The 23,130-nt window shown below is 42.8% G+C and overlaps 2 protein-coding genes across 3 annotated transcripts; one reads left to right on the forward strand and one right to left on the reverse strand.

Moving 5' to 3' along the window:
* Positions 1-1,209: 1,209 nt before the first annotated feature.
* Positions 1,210-6,870, reverse strand: parp9 (poly(ADP-ribose) polymerase family member 9). 2 transcript variants are annotated; one of them, XM_076105261.1, is made up of 8 exons: positions 6,393-6,870; positions 4,378-5,240; positions 4,011-4,214; positions 3,481-3,711; positions 3,126-3,186; positions 2,390-2,886; positions 2,145-2,307; positions 1,210-2,019 (listed from the first exon to the last, which is right to left on the reverse strand). In XM_076105261.1, the coding sequence occupies exons 2-8, from the start codon at positions 5,233-5,235 to the stop codon at positions 1,745-1,747; spliced, it is 2,289 nt and encodes a 762-aa protein (XP_075961376.1). In that variant the 5' UTR covers positions 5,236-5,240; positions 6,393-6,870; the 3' UTR covers positions 1,210-1,744. The 2 variants fall into 2 exon arrangements, with proteins under 2 accessions (XP_075961376.1, XP_075961368.1); XM_076105253.1 differs by having other exon boundaries at positions 2,390-2,889; positions 6,393-6,861.
* On the forward strand, positions 6,618-21,759 carry parp14rs1 (poly(ADP-ribose) polymerase family member 14-related sequence 1). Its single transcript, XM_076105242.1, has 17 exons — positions 6,618-6,876; positions 7,000-7,100; positions 7,711-7,741; positions 9,093-9,371; positions 13,698-13,922; positions 14,026-16,277; positions 16,440-16,670; positions 16,792-17,013; positions 17,570-17,639; positions 17,996-18,142; positions 18,320-18,382; positions 18,589-18,765; positions 18,851-19,069; positions 19,172-19,789; positions 20,143-20,279; positions 20,469-20,643; positions 20,954-21,759. Exons 1-17 carry the CDS (start codon positions 6,702-6,704, stop codon positions 21,238-21,240), a joined length of 5,409 nt encoding a protein of 1,802 aa, XP_075961357.1. The 5' UTR covers positions 6,618-6,701; the 3' UTR covers positions 21,241-21,759.
* Positions 21,760-23,130: the final 1,371 nt, after the last annotated feature.

A 23,130-nucleotide genomic window follows, 5' to 3' on the forward strand; every position in this document is an offset into this window, starting at 1 on the left:
CATGTAGGAAGAGTAGAGGAGGGCAGGACCTGGGTGCAGTCATACATTTCAGCCACAAAAAATGGATTTACTGTTTCAAAAAATGTATCTTCACACTGAAAAACTTTTTTTTGGGAGGTGCAAACTGTGATTTTTGTATTGATGAACTAGTTTCAGTAATATTATCAGCATTAGAGGCCAGATGTGCCATTATTTATCTATCTCAGCCGGGCTCGGTCTGTCAACATGAGCAGCTGGTCGTAGAAAACCACCACACACACACCTGCAGATAACCGGGAAACACTCTCACCGTGCTCAGCTTTCTTATGGCGGTAGGAGGATTAAATACCGGGAAACGAAACGGTTTCCTCGAATGTAGCTCGTGCGTGATCTCTGTTCGGTCCTATAGTTGACGTGTCACGTGGTGTTTTGTGTGACTGGGTCAGCCGGTTGGTAATACAGTAGTGTGTCATTAGTTTTTAGCGGCCCGCTAGGCTACGTCGTCGCCCATTGGAATGGCTGCAACCGTTCCGTAGACAATCATTCAGAAGCGGCATTGTTGCCGGTAATGAATCATGCGCACAGCTGAAATAAATCACCAGCTGATAACCAAACGTACTCCGTCACCGTCAAGAGATGTGTGGGCTTCTGTTTGTGCTGTCAAATTATGTCTCTTTGGTTTTTTATGTCAAGGACAGATGTTACTCAGATTAGAAACATTTGTTTTATAAAATCATGATCACAGATTGAATGTTTTTCTAGTATATTTAAATGCTTGTTTACGTGCTGAAGAGACTTTTACTTTTGATGGAGCACTATGAGAACACTTAACAAGTCGTGAGCAATAGAGAAAGAATAGACATGTGCTGACGACAGTGAAAAAGCTACTCAATGGATCTCAAGTTAAGTTATTTCCTAGCTGGTCAAGGATGAACTTGAATACTCAATAGAGCAGATGTTAATGTGTCATGGGGTATATGAGGGACTTCCCTTTGCATCTGTCTTAAAGCTTTATGTTAATACATGTTTTATTTTGTGTACACCTTTGTAATATGTATTTAATTTGATTAAATCCATGTAGCTGATCTGGTTGTCGTTGAGCTTCATGAAAGGATCTTCAAATATAAATTATTATTATTAGTATTAGAAGCCATGGGTTGTGTTTCCATATTCTCTGAAGTAGAGTTGTGAATGTTGTTTACGAACAAAAAAAACAATACAATGAATCCATTTTTTATTTTACATTGTTTAATTTTTATTTCAACATCAGACACTCTTAACCTGCAGCCACCAGGTGCTCTATTCAAATGAGATTAGATCATTGAAGCAAAAACTTTGCCCTGTTATATGAAGTGATAGAAACTTACTCTAAACTAAATTAAATCAGTTGTTTGTCAGTTTACAATCACAGGTACAATGTGTTGCTCTTCTGATATTTGCATATATAATGCCTCTGAACAAACGCCTCACAACACCAAGTGTTAAAAGTATGATATTTCTGCCATAAGGGTATTTTTAAAGTAGAATCTTTGATATAGAAATGATTGTGCTACTGTGTAAAATATGTTAATCGCCCCCAAAAAAAATCAAAGCAAATGCCTTTCTTAAGCTGAATATACCTATATGATTTCAAGAAGTAAGGCAAACTTTTTTCTAATAGCAAATACATGAATCAATAATATACTTCAGCGTGTTTTCAAAGAATCTCACTTCCTGTTCCCGTTCTTACATGTGTATCGGTGAAGGACACCGAAGGAATCACTCCTCAGCCCATCTTACAGGTGATGATGTACGTGGGCAGAGCTTGGTAGCCGCTAAACACAACGGAGACATCCGGTCCTCCGTCCACACTGTCGTACATGGCGAGTGGATCTGTCTCCACAGCAGGTGGCAGAATGAGACCCTTTTTACCGTGGGCGGAGCGTCCTGTCAGCACCTCGGCCTCCACGAAGTAAAGATACTCCTCCTTCAGCCCCTTCCACACTCTCATAGCCGCCTTCACGTCGCCAGCGAAGTAGATGCCCTCTCCGTACAATGGCTCTGTACACAGAGGAGCACACAAAAGGAAAACAGCTGCTGAGTTTTTAAGACCCTAGAAATGATGACCAGGCGGAAAATAATGTTTGCACGTTTATCAGATGCCATTTGTGGCAGCGCTATCATACCATCAGGTGGAGCGTACTCTGCATGGAATCCAATATGGCTGACCATCTCACAGAAGTGTGCCGGTATGCGTTGAAGCATTTGTCGGGGAGGAGTGGTGCAGCTCAGCTGGTTTTTCTTGAGGCCGAAGAGCGTATCCAGCGTAATGTTCTCCACTTTCTCCATCTTAAAAAAATGTTGTTTTTTTTTACAGGTCAAGCAGTGGTTCACAACATCATCAAGCATGTTGCATTTACACAAACTGTACCTTCAATAGCCACAGCCCCTCTTTTTTGAAGGTAGACAATCTGTCCAAGAACTCTGGGCTTGTGTTGTCAACCATCTTTCTTCCAAAGGACAGGCTCTTCGTCAACATGGCCTGCAGCATGAAGTCCTCTTCCTCCGTGGCGAAATCCTTCTGGATCTTGCAGAGCATGGCCTCCACCTGCAACCCGGCGACTACAACATCCTCCACCGGCTCCCCGCTCACAGTCAAGCTGGCGCGGCCGTTCTCGAAGAACTCCTCGATGGAGAGGTCCCCTTTGACAAGACGGGACAGCTGCAGGTGTTCCCGCTCGCCGAAGTGCTGGATGAAGTTGTTGTAGATGATGACGGGGCCGGAGGATTTGTAGAGAAGGCCGGTGAGCCACCGTTCGGCCTCACGCGTTGCTTCGTTGGAGGGCCCGTTCAGTCTGATCTGTGGTGTGGGAGCGCCGCCACCACGGAAGCCCTCTCTGTGCTCAACTGCTGGTGAAGACCAGTTCGCTGCTGAAATTTAGTATCACTATAAATATTTCATAACTCCAGCAAGATATGCATTCTTCTACGCTGTTTTTTTTTTACTTTAGCTGTCCTACATTAGCTTTACCGGGTTGCTCCGTGGATGTCACTGCAAGGACATTGCAGTGTTTCTTAAATCAAAACTAGCGTTCTGCAGCGCTGCAAGAAAAGTAATGGTCCCCTTTAAAAGTACATGAAATGATGAAGTGAGATGTGGTTGTTACCTTGTGTAGAGCCGGGATGAGATGCCTTGTGCTTGAGAGATCCCATTTGCTCCTCAAAAGCCTAAAAAGAGAAGGCCATTAATGTACACGTCTATCAGATGACATTTCCTGGAGTTATTGAGCTGCAGCATTGGCAGCAGAACTCGTGTGACCGGACAAACCCAGTGAACAGCTCTCAGCAGGTGTAGGTAGTGTCTCACACCACACATTCCACCTAACAGATATTACATTGCAAAATATCTTCCTCTTATGATTACTGTCAAGGAAACCTTTAATTTAGCCACCAGCTGCAGACACACATGGCCAATACAGCAACGTTATTCTAATATCAATATCAGCATTTTAGCAAAACAACCTTAAATGTGTCGTTGTCCGAAGGAAATATGACAAAATGAACGTCCATCTTCGTTTTGATATTCTGGTCGAAGTCTGCCACGGCCTGTGTCATGATTTGGGCGGATTCCTTTTTGCTGAACCCGAGCGCTCCGGTGCCGATGGCAGGAAAGGCGATTGACTTGTGCTTATGTGCGGCTGCCTGCCACAAGCATTCAGATACAGATTTATAAAGAATATCTGATGAATTCCTCTGTGGACAGACAAAGAGACACAATCAAGCTCCTATTACAGTCCATAGCAAACACTTTATGTATAGTAATATCTTTACAGTGTGTGTTTTAGGCTTTCGGTTGTGCTACTTTTCACAATACATCCGTGCTACGTGCTAATGCTACTTGGAAGGTGTGCTCTCTCCTTGATGGAATACGTTTTTCAGGTGTGACATATTCAGTCTACATTTATTTACAATTATGGATTTATCTAACTCTGAACTTGCTATATCACCGCTTCACTTAAAAACACCCAATAACAGTTAAACTCATACCGTACCTGCTCCGCTGCTCTGGGGCAAAAGGTATGAAACACCTCTTTACAGTGCAGCTTGTAGGGTTTTGTGGTGATGACGTATCCTTTCACAGGAGCCTCAATAATTTCTTCTTGCAGTTTTATGCCGGCTTTCTTCAATAACGCTTTGGAGATTTCACCAACTCCCAAGTCTCGCTCGATTGACGTGGTGTTTACAATGACATCCGTCTGAGAGAAAACATAGTTGGTGCACGAAAATGCAAATATGCAGCTAGTGACATGTACTACGTCCATACAGTTACTCATTTATTTTTCATACAAGCAGCGATTCACATTTATTGTATAAAATAAGTAAATAATTATATATTGAAGAAACATTACAGATTAGTACCTGCTCATCCTCGATTTTACCCTTCTTCAGTGTCAGGAGGACGTTTCCAAGCTGGACGGTACCTGCTGAGGTTTTGGCTGCACCGCTGCTGTTGCCGTTGTCTAATATCCGACGGCATGCCCGCACCATTTCTGCCACCGTGGGCTCGTCGTTGTTCATCAGGAGGATCTCTTTGGGGAGATGTGCTGGAAAAACAGCGTTTTCATAGTAGCGTTTAACAGTCATCACTATGGTGGTCGCACACTCTGGCAGGGGGTAGTTGAACAGACCAGAGCTTATGGCAGGAATGGCAACGGACTGCAGCTGGTTTTTCTTAACTTGGTCAAGAATGCTGCGGATAACCTTCTCCAACAGCGGCTCAGCCCAACTAACATCATAACTAGAGGGAAAACTTGATAGACGTGGGCCCACAGCATGAATAATTTTATTGCACGGTAGGGACCCGGCACCAAGGACAACTGCATCCCCTGTTTTCAAGGGACCGTACTTCGCAACGTATTCGTCGCTCTCTCTCTGGATTTGTGAACCACCGGCGTCACACAGAGCTTGAGCAAGGCCGCCACAATGCTGAAGACCTTCGTTAGCAGCATTCACGACAGCATCTGCTGGGGCATTGGTGAGATCAGCCCTCCACACGGACAACTGGACTCCTCCGCGCAGAGTAGCGGCGAACCTTTTCTCTGGCTTGACGGTCGGCCTCCTCTGCTGCGCAGCTCGCGGATCTCTTTCGAAATCCACACCGTCGATGGTGGCCTCGCATCCAAACTTGCTTTTAACGATGCCACTCAGAGCAGGGCCACATCGTCTCACAATGTTCAACGAAGTCCCATGAAGAGGAATGTCAAATTTACTGGCCATGGTTCCTAAACAGAGCAATGGGGGTACAAAATTAAAACTTGTGTGAGTAAATCGTACAATGACACCAGTGTGATCCGAGTCAAGAAACACAATTGAATGTATTTACACGCTCAATACATATGTTGAGCTGAATATGTAAGAAATATGACTGTGGCTTATGGCATGAAGGGGAAGGATTTTAAGTTTCTATAAAATAATCAAACAGCAAACTGCAGGTGAGGCAGCAAAAAGGAAATGGGATTGCCAACAGAACTGGAAGAGCATCATGGACTCAATTTCACAGTCATTTTGATTATTGCTTAAATGTCTACACACTATTGGTCTTTCAATAGGATTATAAGATTCCATTCTTGAAAACGATCCCTGACACACTAAGTCTACAGCTCATATATGAACAACTTATAATCATTTTAACATTCAATATACAACTTAATTCTATTGGCAGAGTTATCAGGTCTGAAAAATCTACTATTCACTGGAAAATAACCACGAAGTAACAGATATAAGTGCTGTTTTCCTTTCACTCCAGCAGAGGGCGACAGAGACCAGTATCCGATATACAAGATTATGCCAATAATCATAATCAATCACCTGTATCAAAAGGACACGAGCTGAGTGTGTTCCTATCCCACAGAAGTACATAAAGTACAGACTAATATACTGCTGGGTACGTTAACTGTACAAAAAAAGTTATTTACTTCATTGTAAAATGTAAAATTTGGGAACTGCACAAGAGAAATTAAAACATTCATTTAATACTTGTTTTTCTGAAATGTTCCTGCAGTTGTCTCACGCGAGTTGTTGCTCAATTACACTCCACTTTTAAATGAGTTAACATACTGACATGTTACAGTAGCCGACTTCACATTGACAGCTTCCTTATGAACGCATTTAGTTGCCATTATGTTTCGTTTTGACTCGACAAAAAGGTTTAATTGCCTTAACATGAATTAAGCCGCCATTAGCTCGGTTGTTATACAGTAAAACAGCGTGAGCTACCTGACACACGGTGTTCACGAGACAACAACAACACAAATTCGCGCTAGTTTTAAGTCCTCGCAGTTAAAAGTCCACCATGTATTCCGACGCTTACGTTAAATTCAGCTAATTTAAACGAGTAAAGAACGTGTATTGTGCAGATGTGTTACGCTACTCACCCTCCGCGCTGGAAAGTACCGAGTAAAGCAGAAAGTGAAACGAAAGAAACAGGGCGCGGACCTCCCAGAACTCCCCCACGGGATGTTAGTCAATCTTCTGTTTAACCTGACATCTCTATCACATAACCCACTGGACAATATAACAACAGCACACTGCGTCCAGTCTTTAGTTGCAGCACTGTCTGCGTCAACGTTTCATGGCCGCGCACTCGACAACGACGTCGAAAAACAAAAAGGTCTCCGTTTCATTTCCTGAGAATCAAAAGCGAAAGTAAAGCCCGGGCAGAGTGTACCGGAGAGACAGCGACGATGGCGGACGCGTACTCGTATGCTCTGCGCGTCGAGCTCGAAGAAAACAACACACCACGACTCAAAAACAAGTTAGTGAAGTACTTTCAGAGTAAGAAGTCGAACGGCGGCGACTGCGAAGTTGAGTATGAAAACGGCGGCAGGACGGCGGTGCTGCGCTTCCGCAGCAAGGAGGGTAAGTTTGGCCCCGAAAAAAACTAGACCGCTGCTTATCTTACTTAAAAGTAACTCATTGTAATCAATCGACTTCTATACTGAGAGTGGTTCAATGTGGGTTTGTTTTCTCCCCCCATTAAAGACCAGCAACATGTTTTGGAGAAAGAGTCGCATCAGATAAGTTTGGATAAAGGCGTGTTGAAGATGACGGTTCACTTACCAACAGATGTGACAACAACTCAGGTAAGTGGATGCAAAAGAGTTGTTTATCTGTGAGAAAAATATAAATTTTAAGACCCCACCTCGATACTTTTTTGTGGTGTCAGTTATAATGGGGAAGTGTTACAGGGTCAAGGAGCAAATTAATCATTCACCGAAGCCATTCCTATAGTATTCACTTCCTGCCCCACATGAAATAGCGATGATATTAAACTATTCTTCATTAACTGGTTATCATTAACCCTTTCTCAGACTCTAACAGGACTGTTGGTCTATTCAGTGTGAGATAAGCTGTAAAACAAAATAGAAAAAGCTGTAAGCCTGCAGGTCCGTCTCTCTGGTAGTCACGTGATTAATGATAAACCCCCAAGGCCGTTCTGCAGCCTGTGATTCATCTTTCTCTCCCTTTCTGCTGTTTTGGATCTCATAGAGGGGCACACCAGAAGTACAAAACACTTGCCAAGCATTGTTTGCTTGGCAAAAAAACCTGATCATTTGTCTGACTGGATTCCTTTACAAAGCAGCTGACATATTGGGCATCATGCCATGTGAAACCAGTTATATGGGATGTCAAAGTGATCAATAAAAGAAAAGGTGATTAAAATATATTTACATGTGTTTTACCACTCTGTAGGAAGCTCCAGCTGATGAACTCAACAAGAAATGTAAGTACTCATCAAAACAAACTACTTGACTAACTCACTAACAGTAAATTGTATGCTTCCACATTGAGGCTCTATGATCTACGGTCGTCTGTCCGTCCCATTCTCGTGAACGTGATATCTAATTTCTTCAAATTTGGCATTAACATCCACTCGGGCTCAAGGATGAACCGATTAGAATTTGGTGGTCATAGTTTAAGGCCGCTGTGACGTCACTAAACAAAATCTTGTGTCATGTCTCAAGAATTCATATGCTAATTATGACATGTAGCACAGTATATGTATGTGATGAAGGGGATTTAGGGTAGCAAAAACCACACGCAAATAAACACAAACACAAGCAAACGAAGAAACATCTTCACCAGTTTAACGACACAGAAGAGCTTTTAAAAAAGCACTGCAAATAGAGAAATGTGCTGCGAGAAGCTGTTTACAGGGAACTCTAAAAAGTGATACCCACAGATGAGGGGCGTGGTTCAAATATTATAATAATATGCAAAAAAGTCTTGCGTTAAGGTACACAGCAGATATCTGCAATAATATCCGTATCATGTGATCCCAATGTTATGATAAGCTTAAAAACAATGTTACATTTTAGGTGATTTTCCAACACCACTGACGGAAAGCCACCTTCAATAACTTCATAAGCCACAAACAATGGCAACAAGAAGCATTTCCCAGCCGTGTGCAGTTTTTGTATGTTGGAGTACAGAGAGCGTAGATTTTCAATGTCTGAATTTTTAGCTGATTTTGAAAACCGTGGATGAGGCCGAACCCTCTCGCGAGATTGTGTTGTCTGACGTCAGTGTTTTTGTCTTACAACTTAACCCTTTTCACAGTGTGTTTTCAGTTCATCAAAGTTAATTGTAACTTTTTTCGTGGACTAAAAATGTGTTATTCAGCATTAAGTTGTATGAAGCTCCACCGTCTCGTGTCACTTCTGGTGAGGACAAGCCAAGGTGGCGGCGGCCAAAAGGCCGAACTGGAGGCCTCAAAATGGCAGTCCACAAACCGATGGGTGACTTTGCGGTGACTGTGTCCACTTCTTATATACAGTCTATGGAAGGCACCTGTCACAAGAGGGTAGCAACAGGGCCTGTAAAATGAATATTGCACTAAACTAAGCATCGCGTTACATTTTCATTAAATAAAAAAAAACCTCGATAAATTAAAGTAATACGTTTTCTTTGGTGTGAGAAATCTGTTTGTCTGGCCACCTAAATAAATCAAATGCGGGGGAAACACTTGGAATATAGACAAATAGAGATCTCCTTTAGGGTTGGCTGTTATTTAATGTTCTCACTTCTTTAATAAACGCGTGTTCAGCCACTAAACCCTCATGTCTCACTCACAGCGGATGTTGCTGTGATCAACAAGCAACCGAGCACCGACGACCACACACCTGCAGTCGAGGTTCAAACTAAGGCGCAAGGCGGAGCGGATGAGACGGCAGGCGAAGAGCTGTGCTCCACTTCTGCTGTTTTAGGAAACATTCCAGAGACGACAAACCAGGAGTTTTTGGAGATGCTGGTGGAGAACGTTTTAAAGGATTCTCCATCTGCCAGCCAAAGCGTCACTCTGGAAGTCATTCCTGACATCTACTCTGCAGTGGTGACTTTTAAGAGTGAAAAAGGTACTCATTTACTGTGTGTGTGTGTATGTGTGTGTGTGTGTGTGTGTGTGTGTGTGTGTGTGTGTGTGTGTGTGTGTTAATAGTTCCAAAAAGCTCCAGAGGTTTTACTTTTGCAAACAATCAAAGATGCACCTGGAAAATCTGTTGTGGTAATTTTTAGATATAGAAGCATTTAGAAATAACACAAACTTACTACTTCAAAAAAACAACGCTTTTTGTCGAATATAATTTAGTTTGAGAAAACATGTATGACAAACATCAATGGACAGCCGATGGCACTAGGTCACATGACCATTGCAAAACTGAATTACACCAGAAATGTACTTCTTGTGAGAAATCCCTTTATTCCTGCTGCCGCTAATGAGCAGCACAAAAATAGAACATAGAGGTGTTCTCACCCCGAATACTGATAAATAACAACATAACATTCCTGCTGCTTGCCAGCTTAAACCACACGTGCCAGATGCATATGACAGACTATACGCTTATTGAACAGACAAAGTGATTATTGAATTACCGCTGACCATTAAAGGTACCCTTTGGGAATTTTCTTCAAAACAAAGTTAAGTTTAAATTTTGTGCTTTTCACCAAAACGTATTGTGTGAATCCTCAAAGCCATGAAACACAATATAATATATGTCCTTCCTCCTTAAAACATTTGCAAACCCAATTTTTAAATAATTGAAAAGCTGCATTCCAAATGACGTACTTTTTCTTTTTACCTTTAGTACATACTGTAGCTGCCCTTACAAAGTAGGTAGGTTGCGTGCAGTATGCATTCAATCGGGACATATTCGTTTTTCATACATTATACCTTGAACTTTGACCCCTTTGCTCATATGTCTGTTGCGCAAAGGATTGTGGGTCAGATTAGCCAGAAAAGCATGCTAGCTTGCATACCGCAAAATGCGACCTGATGCAGTTTGGCATCCTGGTATCTTTGGCATACTGCATTGGACATACTATGTATTGGGACGTACTTAATCATTTTATGGCATACTAAATAGTATGGTACTATGGGTATTGGAACTGTTAGGGTTTGAACAAAGAGAAAGGCCCCCCCCCCCCCCCCCCCTGTGCTGTGTCGTCCTCTGACAAAGCAAGGCCAAAAAGTCAGCTGGTGCAGGTTATAATCAAATCAAATTATATTTAATAACTACAGAAGCTAAACAGTTGCAAACTGAACACACTATTAATAACAAAACAAACATATAAATTCCATGAAATTGAGGTCCAATCCGGGCCACCCAGCAGACTGGTGTGTTTGCTCGATGGCCCCCAGAAGATCTGACTCCCACAATTCACATGCTACATCCATACTACTCCGTTTCTACTTGGAAGCAGAGGTTGTCAAATAGAAACGATCTCCGTCCACACGGGAGTTTCAGCATCATTCTCGAGTTGATCTGCATCCACACGGCAGCCTTCGAAGGCGGACAGCACGTGACCATTAACGTACACTGGGCATGCGCGTGACGGTGTAAACAGGAAGTGGATTGCTTGCTTAGTTAAACAAAATACGACAGAGTAATAAAGTAGTCTTTAATAATGAAAGGTTGTATTTGATACTTAGGATCTTCCTCTATAAACTCAGACAGTTCGTGGAAAGTTTTAGAAGTTTTATTTTTCAGACGTAGTTACAGCGCTGCGGGTCGGTCTCTCTCTCTCTCTCTCTCTCTCTCATCAACTTTACTTTAAAATCAACACGTAAACGTTTACTAGATTATGGGTCCATAAATGTGGTCAACACACGTCGATCACTCGTCTCACTCGTTTCCTCTGTTTGTCACTCCTAGCTCTGAATAGCATTTATTGCTCCTGTGGTGTAGCTCCGCCATTGGGGTATTCCTTCATGAGATACGGCATCAGGGGATAAGCTGGGTCACCCAGCAGAAAAACAGGGACAGCATCTTCGCCCTCTATCAATTCTTTATGGCATGGGGGAATTGCGCCATCTTTTAGGGCTCAACTCTAGCTCTGAACATCATGTAACATGTCCGACTAGCTAGCTTCTAAGCTAATTTTAACATTACCGCCAATGGGGAAATGCTAACCGGCATTAGCGAATATAATATATCTTCGTACATCTTTTCATGCTTCATACAGACATACTTACAGACTAAGGTCTCTCAAGGCTACCAAACGGAAGAAGTAAAACGAAGCACCGTGTCTTCTCATTAGAATCTAAAAACAACGAGGCACTAACTGTTGTTGTTGTAACTCGTAGCTCTGAATAGCATTTACGGCTAACTGGCTTGGCCGCTTAATAGGGCTGATGACGCCGCTGGTCACGGCGCTCGCTAATCGCTCCAACAGCTGCTTCCTCCACAGAAATGCAGACTTTACTGCACAACAGCTGCTAGCTGTTGTGCAGTAAAAAGTTTTCAATAAAGTTTTCAGACTCCTCCGTTTAGGGTGCTCCAAAACTCCGGCGTAGTGTGGCCGCTCAGTGTAAACGTAGCAAATACGGAGTAAAAACGGAGTAATGTGGACATGGCCACAGTCCCTTGTTTCTTCAAAGTGTCTCTGAAAATGTCTATCAGCTCAGTGATTGGCTGGAATCCGATAAGCCCCTCCTGGTCTTTGACCCATTGGCCTGATCAATCACTCCTCTCCAGCCACCGCTCATCCATCCCCCGCTGGCACACACTTCCTCACATTCGTGATGCCGGTTTCTCTGCTGCCATTACCATATACCACACCATACCTCCTGAAAACCCTTGCTTTCCCTAATACTTAATACATTTCAGCAAATCTTCTTCACAGTGTTACTTCAATGACTATACTTTTTGGTTTAAGACCTCTACAAGTAAATACATTGTAACATATAATATCCTCTATAAGTAAACATGTTGTGACATTTAATATATTCTTCAAGGTGTGCTTTTAATCCTACTAGAAATGTTTTTAAACTTAAATTCCTCACAGAACTCAAACCATCATTATTTTTTATCCATGTTTACAGGCTAGCAGTCTTCGTCTGCCATGCCTTTGTTAATTTATTGGATTAGGAAAAATCAGCAGTAATTCTGCATATAGCTGGAGGCCTCTCTGGCTTGTGGGGGACCATGGGTGCTTGCCCCCAGATCCGCCTGCCAATGGATGCGAGATAATCCAAATGTCCATGCATGCATCCCAACAATAACTTTCCACCGATCTCATAGAAAGTGACCACTGTCTACCTAACACAGGCTTATAAATCCCCACATATGTTACTCCCGGGAAACTGAACTTTTTCCATTAATCACTTTTGCAGTTACCCCAACAACTGATGTTTGTTTTCTTTCAGCCAATCCCACTGAAAGCATTTTTATTTTCCTTTTTGACTTATGCCACTCATGCGGACAGATGCTTTTCCATGTTATTAAATGTATCAATCCACACTGACTGATGTACGTCACATTTTTTTTGAACACCTCATCTCTATTTTCGTCTGCTTAGTGACGCATCATATTTTGAACTTATTAACCGTATCTACATTGATCGATCAAGTCTCCCAGTCTGTCTGTGAGCAGATTCCCCTCTCTCGCTTCGGGGGGGGGTTAAAATCAATGGATCAATACATGGGCCTATGAACACTGTTGATTTCTTCCTTTGGAGACTACAGGATTACTATTTTGGTTCAGTAAATGTCTGCTGTCAGGCAGGTGAGCGAGCCGCTGTCCACTCAGCTCACGTCTCACTTCCAGTGGGGTTTGTGATGGAGAATTTTCCCTGCGCTAGTACATTTCTACTGCGACTTAGTTTATGCGCCTTACTCACTAACAAAACTATATATGTGACATATGATTGTGTACCTAGGAGAGGGGTAACAGGACCATATGAGTTATCTCTGCCTTTGCTTTGATAAGAGGGAGCAACTCAATGGGGGTGCAGTTTAACCAGAGAATGTTTCCAGGAGTAATCAAGGGTAATAAAGACAGATCTCTTTGTGGGACAAGGCTCAGAAGAGGAAGGGGATGACTAGAGGGGTCAATGGGGAGCTTGAAACTGCTGATCAATTGTGATAATGTAAATACCTGATGTTCCCCCCTACTGTGTGCTGAGATTAAGCAGCTCAGCACCTGGATTCTTGGCGGAGTCCTCCTGCAGACTGCGCTGCAGTCTGTATGACGATGAAAGCCTTCTCTGGCCAGAGAATAATTACTTTAAAGACAAACTTCTTTCCTCAATGGTTTTTGTTTCAGTATTCAGTATTATAGGACTCACTTGGTACTATTGAATAGTTTTTTTCCACCACAGGTTTCGCAGTAAGAAAGCACATAAAGCTGTTTATTGTCTGTGTTATTGCCTAATTACCTTCACCTTTTATCACTATCTCACAGAAAACACTGATTTCGTGACAAGATGCCCCCAAAACAGGACGTTCACGAAGAAGGGACTATCAGTCCGGCCTCTTGAAGCCACGGAGCAAGTTGTAGTTGAAGACATACGACATTTTAGTGAAGATCTCCTCCGCTTTTATTTTGAGAATGCAGGAGGGGACGTGGAAAATGTTGTGCTGAATGCAACGGAACAGTCTGTCATCATCACCTTTGAAGACCGTAAAGGTAGTAGTCATTAAATATTACATCAGAGATTGACACCTTTTCTTTAATATGAAATTCAGACAGTGTGACGGTTTAATATTTGATTGTTTTTATTTCCCCATAGCTGTTCAGAAAATCATGAAGAAGAAGCATCGCATCAAGGAGGAAGAGATCAAAGTTTATCCTTTTTATAAGTCTTTGGGAACAGCCCTCTATGGAAAAGATAGGCCCCCGCTAAAACTCCCTGCTGCTGTCTCTGAGTCCGTTGACGACGCTGTCTGGAGATACCTAAATGACAATCAATCGGCTGCAGAGACCATTCAAAGTCAAATGGCAAAAGACTTCTGCAGCGTAAACCTCGACCAATGCGCTGTGTGCTTGAGCCCCCTATCTTCCCTACTACAGGAAAAAGATGCCAAAGACCTCGTCAAAAAATGGCGAGATACTGTGAAGTCCGCCTTTGCACAAGCTCTGTCAAAATTCAAATCCCTGAAGCTTCAGCCAGAGTCCGAGGCATGGGAGGAGTCTGAGGGGAAGATCAGAGAGACGCTACTGAATGAGGATGTGGTTGTAGTGCCTGAACCAGCCAGCGGTGTCATATCAGTGGCCGGTCTTGTGGCTGATGTCAACAGACTGGAGCCAACTCTTTGCGAAGTCGTAAACAAGATTGCCAAAAGGGTGCAGAGGGAGAAATCGAGCGAGACCCAACTGATCAAAATATCGCCATCAATTCACCACATCCTAAGTCAAGACGGTCTTAAGGACAAGCTGCTACAGGTGTACCCAGAACTCAAAATATCGTTTAGGAAAGACAGTGCAGGTTTAGAAGTAACTGGCTTTTGGGACGAGATCTCCACAGCAAGCAAAGTTATATTTGATGCAATTTTAGCACTAAAACGGCAGAATTTGGAAATAGATAAGTACGTGCTTGACTCGTTGAAGGATGCACAACAAGAGGAGCTGACAAACGCTCTCCTCACATCCAATGGAATAAATGCGGCATTTGAGATCAATGCTCACAGGGTGCAGCTCATTGCTGCTTCCGACAGCGATCTGAGTGATGCTGAAGACCATCTGAAGAGGCTGCTAATATCTCAAAACATTGACGTTGAAGACAGCAATGTGCTCGCAAAGCCAGAGTGGCAGGAGCTGGTCGGTCAGTTAGAGGGTGCCGACAATAAGTCATGCGGGAGAATTCAAATCCACACCGCTGGGCAACAAGTCGTGGTGTCTGGTCACAAGGACAGTATCAAAACAGTTTGCAGTAAACTTGATGACTTCCTGACGCAGAATGCACAAGTTGAAGAAACCGTTGTGGTCAGGCCCAACACCACCGTTGACTACATTAAAAAGCTTGACCTATCTTGGTTGGAGCCAGTGGAAGACAGAGTTGTGGTGTCTTACAGAATGGAGGCCATCTGTCTAAGTGGTTCCAGAGTTGATGTCGCAGAGTGCAAGGCCTTGTTTGAAAACCTGGTCTCTTCTGTGGTCTTTGAAACTTTAAAAAGCTCCAAGCCTGGAGTGAAGAAGTTATTCAAAGACAAAGCAGACCTGTATGTTTCCTCACTCTTTGCTAAAACCGGCTGCCTGGTCCAGCTGGTTGATGGGACGAGTGGTGGACAGGCGTTTTTGGCCCAAAGACAAGCACCAAAGCCTGTGTATCGGCTTCAGACAGCCGATGGAGTGGAAATAGCCGTTTGCAAGGCAGACATGTGCAGCTACCCAGTGCATGCAGTTGTCAATGCCTCTAATCCGAACTTGAAACATGATGGAGGTCTTTCAAAAGCACTTCTAAATGCTGCCGGCCCCCAGTTTCAGGCAGAATGTGACAAACTAGTGAACTTAAACGGGCAGCTCAAGCCCGGAGACTGTGTGGCAACTGGTGCGGGGGGGCAGCTTTGCTGCAAAAAGGTCATCCATGCAGTGGGACCCCAGTATGATTCAGCTAGACCCCAGAAGCCTCTGGCGCTGTTGAAAAGAGCTATTAAAGGAAGCTTGGAGCTCGCCGAGAAGCACGGCTGCGTCTCCGTGGCTCTGCCCGCCGTTAGCAGCAACCAAGGCTTTCCTCTCAATGTGTGTGCGGCCACCATCGTCAAAGCAGTGAAGGAGCACTGTGAGGACAAGTACGACGACAACACCCTGAGAAGGATCCATTTGGTGAACAACGACGACAGCGCCGTCCAGGCGATGGAGGCAGCTGTCAGACAGGAGTTTGGAAATCATGGCGTCAGTCTTTCTCCGCAAACTCCCCTCACCAAGACCACAAAGTCTCCCCTTGTGACACCTGCTGCATCTGACCCAAACTGCTTGGGTCAAGTGCAGACCAAAGAGGGCTTGAGCGTCACTCTCACTAAAGGAAATATCGAGAATGCAACGGTAATTTCATTTTAACTATCAAGCCTACCCTCTAGCTGTAGAGTATCCCTATGATTGGTTGTGGTCTTGACTGATTTTTAAATCACTGATTCTCGACTGTTCTATTATCTAAACAAAGGAAAATAACATGCAACAGCTAACACTCTTTTAACACACTTTTAGACGGACGTGACCGTCAATACTGTGGCTGAAGATCTTGACCTGAACAGAGGGGCAGTTTCACAAGCCATCTTGAGAGAGGCTGGATCCAAACTTCAGCAGTCGGTAAATGCAAATCATGCCACTGGGAATATCGGCGAGGTCATCGTTACCGAGGGCTGCAAGCTGAAGAGCAAACAAGTCTTTCACGCAGTTGCGCCTCATTGGGACAGTGGACAAGGCACAGCTGACAAGGTAACATGGTGTACATTTTTGGTTAAATGACTAGAATTCGATGAGGAATATACCTCACAGCAGCGTAAACGTTCAGCGTCTTGCACGTCGATATTGATGGGATGTATGCTTTGCCTTCCAGCTCTTGAGTGGCATTTTCAAGGACTGCTTGGGAAAGGCGGAGGACAACGGTCTGACCTCCATATCCTTCCCCGCCATCGGCACTGGGAACCTGGGTTTCCCGAAAGATCTTGCAGCATCACTGATGTTGGATGAAATCTTGGAGTTTAGCAGTAACAAACAACCTAAGCACCTGAAGAAGGTCGTGATCATCCTTTACTCACAAGATGCGCAGACTATCCAGGTAAGGAAGGAAAACGAGCTTTCGTACTTTCCTTCCCCTATGTGCTAAACTAAAATATAACAGTAAGAAGGTAGTGTGTCATTATAATCATGAAGGTTTTAGTCCTGGTTGATTAGGTGACACCTGTGGTTTCTGGTGGGAAAAGCAACTGTGGTTTGATACTACAAGTCCCAGAATTCTGCGGGCAGGAAACAATCTTTGAGCAGCTACTTTGCCAGACCAGAACAGTAAACACTGCTGTTATTAATGAGATCAAATTAAAACAGCAACACTGTATACTGTATGCATGAAATGTATGCATCATTTCCTGTGAATCCCGTGTAGGAATGGCGGACCCCACCACTAATCATGAAAATAATATGTTTAAATGCATCGAATAACCCATACCTAGTTATGGTTTGATTTCATGAAAATCCTAAAAATTTTCATGACCAATCAGCAATATCGACCAGTAATGACTCACTACCACAGCACTGTTAACAAAGAGGGGGTCAGTTTAGTGTGTATTTCTCCTGTTTTATTGTGATATTTGGTATCTTTGTGATTGGGTCTCCAGAATTTCAGTGATGTGTTCACAAAGAAGTTCCCAACCACCTCAGTGCCCACAAGTTCCCCACAAAGTCAAGGTAGGCAACATTGTTTCGACATTTTAATGTGTAATTACAATGTAATGCTGTATTTGAAAAATGTGTAAGGAATAAAATAACAGCTCTCTAAACAAACATCATTATAAGGTGAAGTACTTTAAATAGTGTATTTATACACTCAACAAACAAATTATTTATTTTGTAATGATATATATCCAGGTGACGATGTAAATGACCTAAATGGTTCAGTAATGATCAAATTATACATTAATTTTATTGACGATCTAATTGTTACATTTTACAATACTCCATTTTTTTCCTTTTAACAAAGAGCTTTACTACTTTTTGGGCTTTTGCAGCGCTGTTAATTATTTATTTGTGTTCACTGCCTCAAGGTCCCTTCACTAAAGTTGTCTCGAGCGCAGGAATGCATGAGACCAAAATGGGAAGTGTGGCTTTGCAGGTGCTCACGGGAGATATAACCAAGGAGACCTCTGATGTCATCATCAACTCATCCAATGAAAACTTCTCTCTCAAGTCAGGTAAAGGATAGCCAGCACTGGAATGTTTCAATAACGCAAAATAAGTGTTATTTGGATTTAATGTAAATATTTATATATTATGTCTATTTTTCCCGTGAATCCCACACCTCCAATTTATATATATCTATATATATTGATTTTGTATATGATGTTTGTTTCAATATTCCTCTCCTCTAGGAGTATCCAAGGCCATTCTGGATGCAGCGGGTGGAGTTGTAGAAGCGGTATGCGCACTCCTTGGTAAGGAAACATTTACACAAAGATTTGCCATCAAACACAGTGTAACATTTATCTTGCTTGGTACTGTAATGACATGGATAAAGAGTCATTAAGCCAATTCTCTATTCATAACTCTAGATTGTTCCAAAAAGAAGTATTGCTTTAAAACACACGTGACATGGCTGTCAAAGTTCAGAGTCATTCAAATCCACTGTCATCACCTTTAGGTGCCCAGCCCAACCCAGGCATGATAATAACCCAGCCAGGCAACCTCAAGTGTAAGAAGATCCTCCACCTAATTGGACAGACGGACCCAGTCAAAATCAAGAAGGTTGTGAAAGACTCACTGCAAATGTGTGTGACCAACTCATTCACTTCTGTCTCATTTCCTGCCATCGGCACAGGTGAGATTTGTTAGCAGGACCCAATCTTGGTTGAGGTGTTTGTGTACATGAGTAGAACTCTGAAATTCACGCTGTCCCACTTCAGGTCAAGGCAACGTACAGGCGAAGCAGGTGGCGGACGCCATGCTGGATGCAGTGATTGACGCGTTGAGCCAAAACACTCCCGGCCCCCTGCAGACAATTCGAATAGTCATTTTCCAGCCGCCCATGCTGAAAGACTTCTACAACAGTATGCACCAAAGGGAAGCCACTGACCCGAAAAATAAAGGTGGGATCTTGGGATACATCGGCTCCAAAATCAAATGTAAGTGCAGTGAGGAGAATCGTTTCAGTGCTCATTTTCTTTCATCCATGATCACTTTTAAATGTTCAATCCTGATGCAGATCTCTGAATTTGTTCCCTCAGCATTATTTGTCAGTGGACCAAGTGGCGACAAGCCACAGAGAGAGGGGGATTTTGTCATCGAGGCTCTGAAAGTGGACCCTGCTTCCTTCCACATCTGCGGCGAGTCGCAGGCCCGCGTGGACTTGGCCAAACAGCAGCTCGACCAACTGATAACCCAAGAACAAAACAGCCTCTGCATCCCAGACAACTCCATCCTCGGATTCTCCGATGCGGACCACCAGCGCATTGTTGACATCCAGAAGACCATGGACGTGACGATAAGGACCGAGAGCAAGAACGGCGAGGCCTCGCTGACCATCGACGGGCTCAGCAAGGACGTGCTCAGAGCCAGCCACGAGATCCACGCGATGCTGAGGTCAGCTAGAGATAAGGACGAGCTGAAGAGGAGAGCAGAGCAGTCGGCCACAGTGGCAGACTGGCAGTACCAGCAGCCGGGGCTTCAGTTTATGAGTTTCGATTTAATGACCAACTTCAAGCTTGAGCAAGCTTTGGAAAATAAGCTAGCGAGCGTAAAAGTTACAGTCCTAAGTCAGGACTACACCGTCACCATGCCAAAGGGACCTGCAACTGATAACCAGGGGCAAGTCCTACAGATACAGCGCATTGACAAACTGAAAGGTATCTTACCCGTGTCCTCTGATAAGTAGAAGCATGCTAGCTGTTGCCACCGTGCTTCTGTGTCCTGCCTAACATCCACAATAACGCAGGATAAACTGATTATATCTTCACTATGAAGCCAGAATAAAGTGCATTCACACCGGATTTGAGTCCGTTAAGTCGGTAAAATAATTCTCAGGTGTTAGCATGCATTTTTTTTTGGACAGCTTTGTCAGAATTGTTGTATAATGTATGTTGTTATCTGGTCACGGTCACAGATTTGTTTTTTGTGTGCCAAAATTGCCAAAAAAAAAACATGAATGCCTTGTTGACCCCAGGAATAACAAAAATTAAATTGTTTATTACGCCGCTAGACGAAGACACGCCTGAACACTGGGATAAGATGCCAGCCAACACCTCGAGTCTGGCCGTCCTCATCAAGGTTGGGGCAGCGGAGCACACCGAAATCCTCAATCTGTTCCAGGCCACATGCAACCAAACCGTTATAAAGGTAGACTGCATCTAACGTGCACTCCTATTCAATGAATGATGTTTTTTATCTGCCACATTTCACCTGTCTTGTCATCAGGTGACATTAACACACCAATCTCATATCCGTTTTTTTCTGATTAATCAAATCTATAAAAAATCCATTATCAGGAAAAGCAGTTTCAAAAATGTTTTTCCCCCTCCTCCTTAGATTGAGAGGATCCAGAACCCTGTATTGTGGAAGAGCTTACAGATCAAGAAGCGCAACATGGAGCAGAGAAACAATCACCAAAACAATGAGAGGCGCCTCTTCCATGGCACCAGCCACGACACCGTGGCCTACATCAACGAGCACGGCTTCAACAGGAGCTACGCAGGAAAGAACGGTGAGGAGCTTTAGGTCGAAAATACGGGACACTGTCTTGTCAGAGGCTTCCTTAAACTGTATCGAAAACAGGAAGACACTGACACATCGCATTCCTTTAATGTCCATGAGTAGTTTTTACATCACAATGAAGCATATATGTTTAAATCAGTTTTGTACCTCGGTGTTATTCCAATAGATGTTTAGAACACTACGGTTGTAGTGTTGTTGCAGATATTTCTGAATATCTACTTTGAAAACACACAGAAAACGAGAGACAATTAATGCAAGTAACTCTGCGGATTAACTCAATATCTTTCCGCATTTTTCAGCTGCTTGTTTCGGCAACGGCACCTACTTTGCCGTCGGCGCTGCCTATTCAGCCCAGAACACCTATTCCAAGCCCAATCAAAGTGGGGAGAAGTGCATGTACCTCTGTCGAGTGCTGACGGGGGATTTCACTCTCGGAAAACAAGGCATGATCGCACCGCCGGCCAAGGGCGGCGCCGTCTCCATTCAGATGTACGACAGCGTCGTGGAACGCTTGGCCAACCCCACCATGTTCGTCATCTTCCACGACAGCCAGGCGTGTCCCGAATATTTGATTACGTTCAAGTGACACAGCCATGCACCGAGACAAACAAACGCCTAATGCCCGACATTGCCTTACAGCATTTAATAACTGATTCATGTTTTTCTTCAGATATTTGGTTTATACTTCCAATTAGTGCACTAATATAATAATAGTCATGTCCTTGTTTACAAGCAACCTGTAATGACCACTAGGGTCAGTTATGAAGGTATTAATACTCAGATCCATGTAGTGCCTTGAAATAATCTCTATCGTGCTACGGAATAATTATGCAAGGGGAAATCAAAAGAATGAAAAGAAAGGGTTGTCCAAACATTCTGCCTGTTTGTTATTGCTTTGTAATTTCACTGAACCCTGCACACTGTTTGTGGCCCGTGGGCGGACGATGGAAAGCACCTGCGCTGCTCCAGGAAATGATGGGATGGTAAAAAGCTCGTCTGGCATGCATGTGTAGATCAGGTCACCAATCACTTTTGGTTTTGAAAGTGAAAGTTAACTGCTGTTCCAGTAAACCGGCCTGCACAAATAAAAGTTAATACAAGCACACTCATGTGTCCATTGCTTTCTGTACATTTAACGCACAGCTAATTGCTCCATTTCTATATTTGTTTTCAGCTTTTGTCTATTATAGGAGCATACATGGTAAAATTACTAGTTTTCACATTTTGTTTTATAGTCATGTTTTGTTTGGTTTTCCTTTAACAAACATATTCCTTACATATCTTTGAAAGGTAGAATTTGTCAAATCTTTCCTATTATACCATTACATTTCTATATATACATATATAAACATGACGCAGTTCATCATTCAGATTAGATATTTGATGTCACTCAATGTTAAATAATGAGTTAACACTTTCCATATCCCCTCATAAACCCCTCAGTTTACCTGTCAAAGTTATTTATTTCAAACCTATACAATAAAGGTTCTAATATTTTAACACAGACACCACTGTTTGATTTATCACTTGTTTTTCCACTTCGGGGCAGTAAATAGCTTTCCTTGTAATAAACACATATATAAACGTCTATACGCTTGCTCTATAATAAAGAACCAGAAGGCGTATTTAAAATAAAATATTTGCAATAACAAAAACATCCTTAGAATGCTTTACTTTGCAATGATGCTATGACTTCTATCAAGATCATTAACTTTTTTGAAGTCCTTGCATGCAGGTGCTGCCTTCTTGGTCTTAAATATGCACTTCAACGTTTGAAAGTGAATTTGCCTGCTTATGCATGTTCGTTAACGAAACACACACGAGCGCATTCTTACTCCTAAGTGAGACAGTATTACAGAGAGGTCTGGAAAATCACAGATGTGTTGTCACACAGCTTTATTAAAATGAGGTGCTCTGTTGAACTCTCTGGCTCCCTCTGCAGGTGAGACTGCATCAGTGCAGATACATGTCTCCTGATGCTGGGACATTGGGAGTTACTTTGCATTCAACAGAAATGGAAAACCACCGCTGCTCTACGAGCAATGTGACTTTGATTTCTATAAAAACTGGCGCATTCACAAAAATATTTACAGTAAGAAAATCCAATAAAAAACTGCAGACGTCCACAAAATATAAAATGATGAAGAGTACATATACAACTATAATAAAGCTGTAGAAGTAAAATAAATAAATAATAATGAAACATTTACGGTAACAACATATAAAACACTGCATACATCTATAAAATGATGAAGAGTACATAAACATTATACAAATATAATAAAGCGGTAGAAGTATAAAATAATACAAAAATACGCTCCTATAATTAAAGGTTGCCTTTTGATTTTAGGGTGGAATTTCTTTTTTGTTGTTGAGCGCGCTCAACAACAAAAAAGAAATTCCACCCACCCACACCCTGTCCCCACCCACAGCCGCCACAGGTGTGTCTACCTGCTTTTTTTTTTGGGATGTTTCA

This window comes from Anarhichas minor, unplaced genomic scaffold, assembly GCF_050575085.1.
Source record: "Anarhichas minor isolate MPS153535 unplaced genomic scaffold, ASM5057508v1 ptg000004l, whole genome shotgun sequence".
Taxonomy (NCBI): domain Eukaryota; kingdom Metazoa; phylum Chordata; class Actinopteri; order Perciformes; family Anarhichadidae; genus Anarhichas; species Anarhichas minor.

Coding starts and splice junctions, on each gene's coding strand:
- parp9 (XM_076105253.1), bottom strand. CDS start 5,235: ATGGCCAGTAAATTTGACATTCCTCTTCATGGGACTTCGTTGAACATT. Junction 4,215..4,377: donor GTAAAATCGAGGATGAGCAG/GTACTAATCTGT, acceptor GTTTTCTCTCAG/ACGGATGTCATTGTAAACAC. Junction 3,187..3,480: donor CGGACAACGACACATTTAAG/GTTGTTTTGCTA, acceptor TTCTCTTTTTAG/GCTTTTGAGGAGCAAATGGG.
- parp14rs1 (XM_076105242.1), top strand. CDS start 6,702: ATGGCGGACGCGTACTCGTATGCTCTGCGCGTCGAGCTCGAAGAAAAC. Junction 6,877..6,999: donor GCGCTTCCGCAGCAAGGAGG/GTAAGTTTGGCC, acceptor CCCCCATTAAAG/ACCAGCAACATGTTTTGGAG. Junction 20,644..20,953: donor GAGCTACGCAGGAAAGAACG/GTGAGGAGCTTT, acceptor CGCATTTTTCAG/CTGCTTGTTTCGGCAACGGC.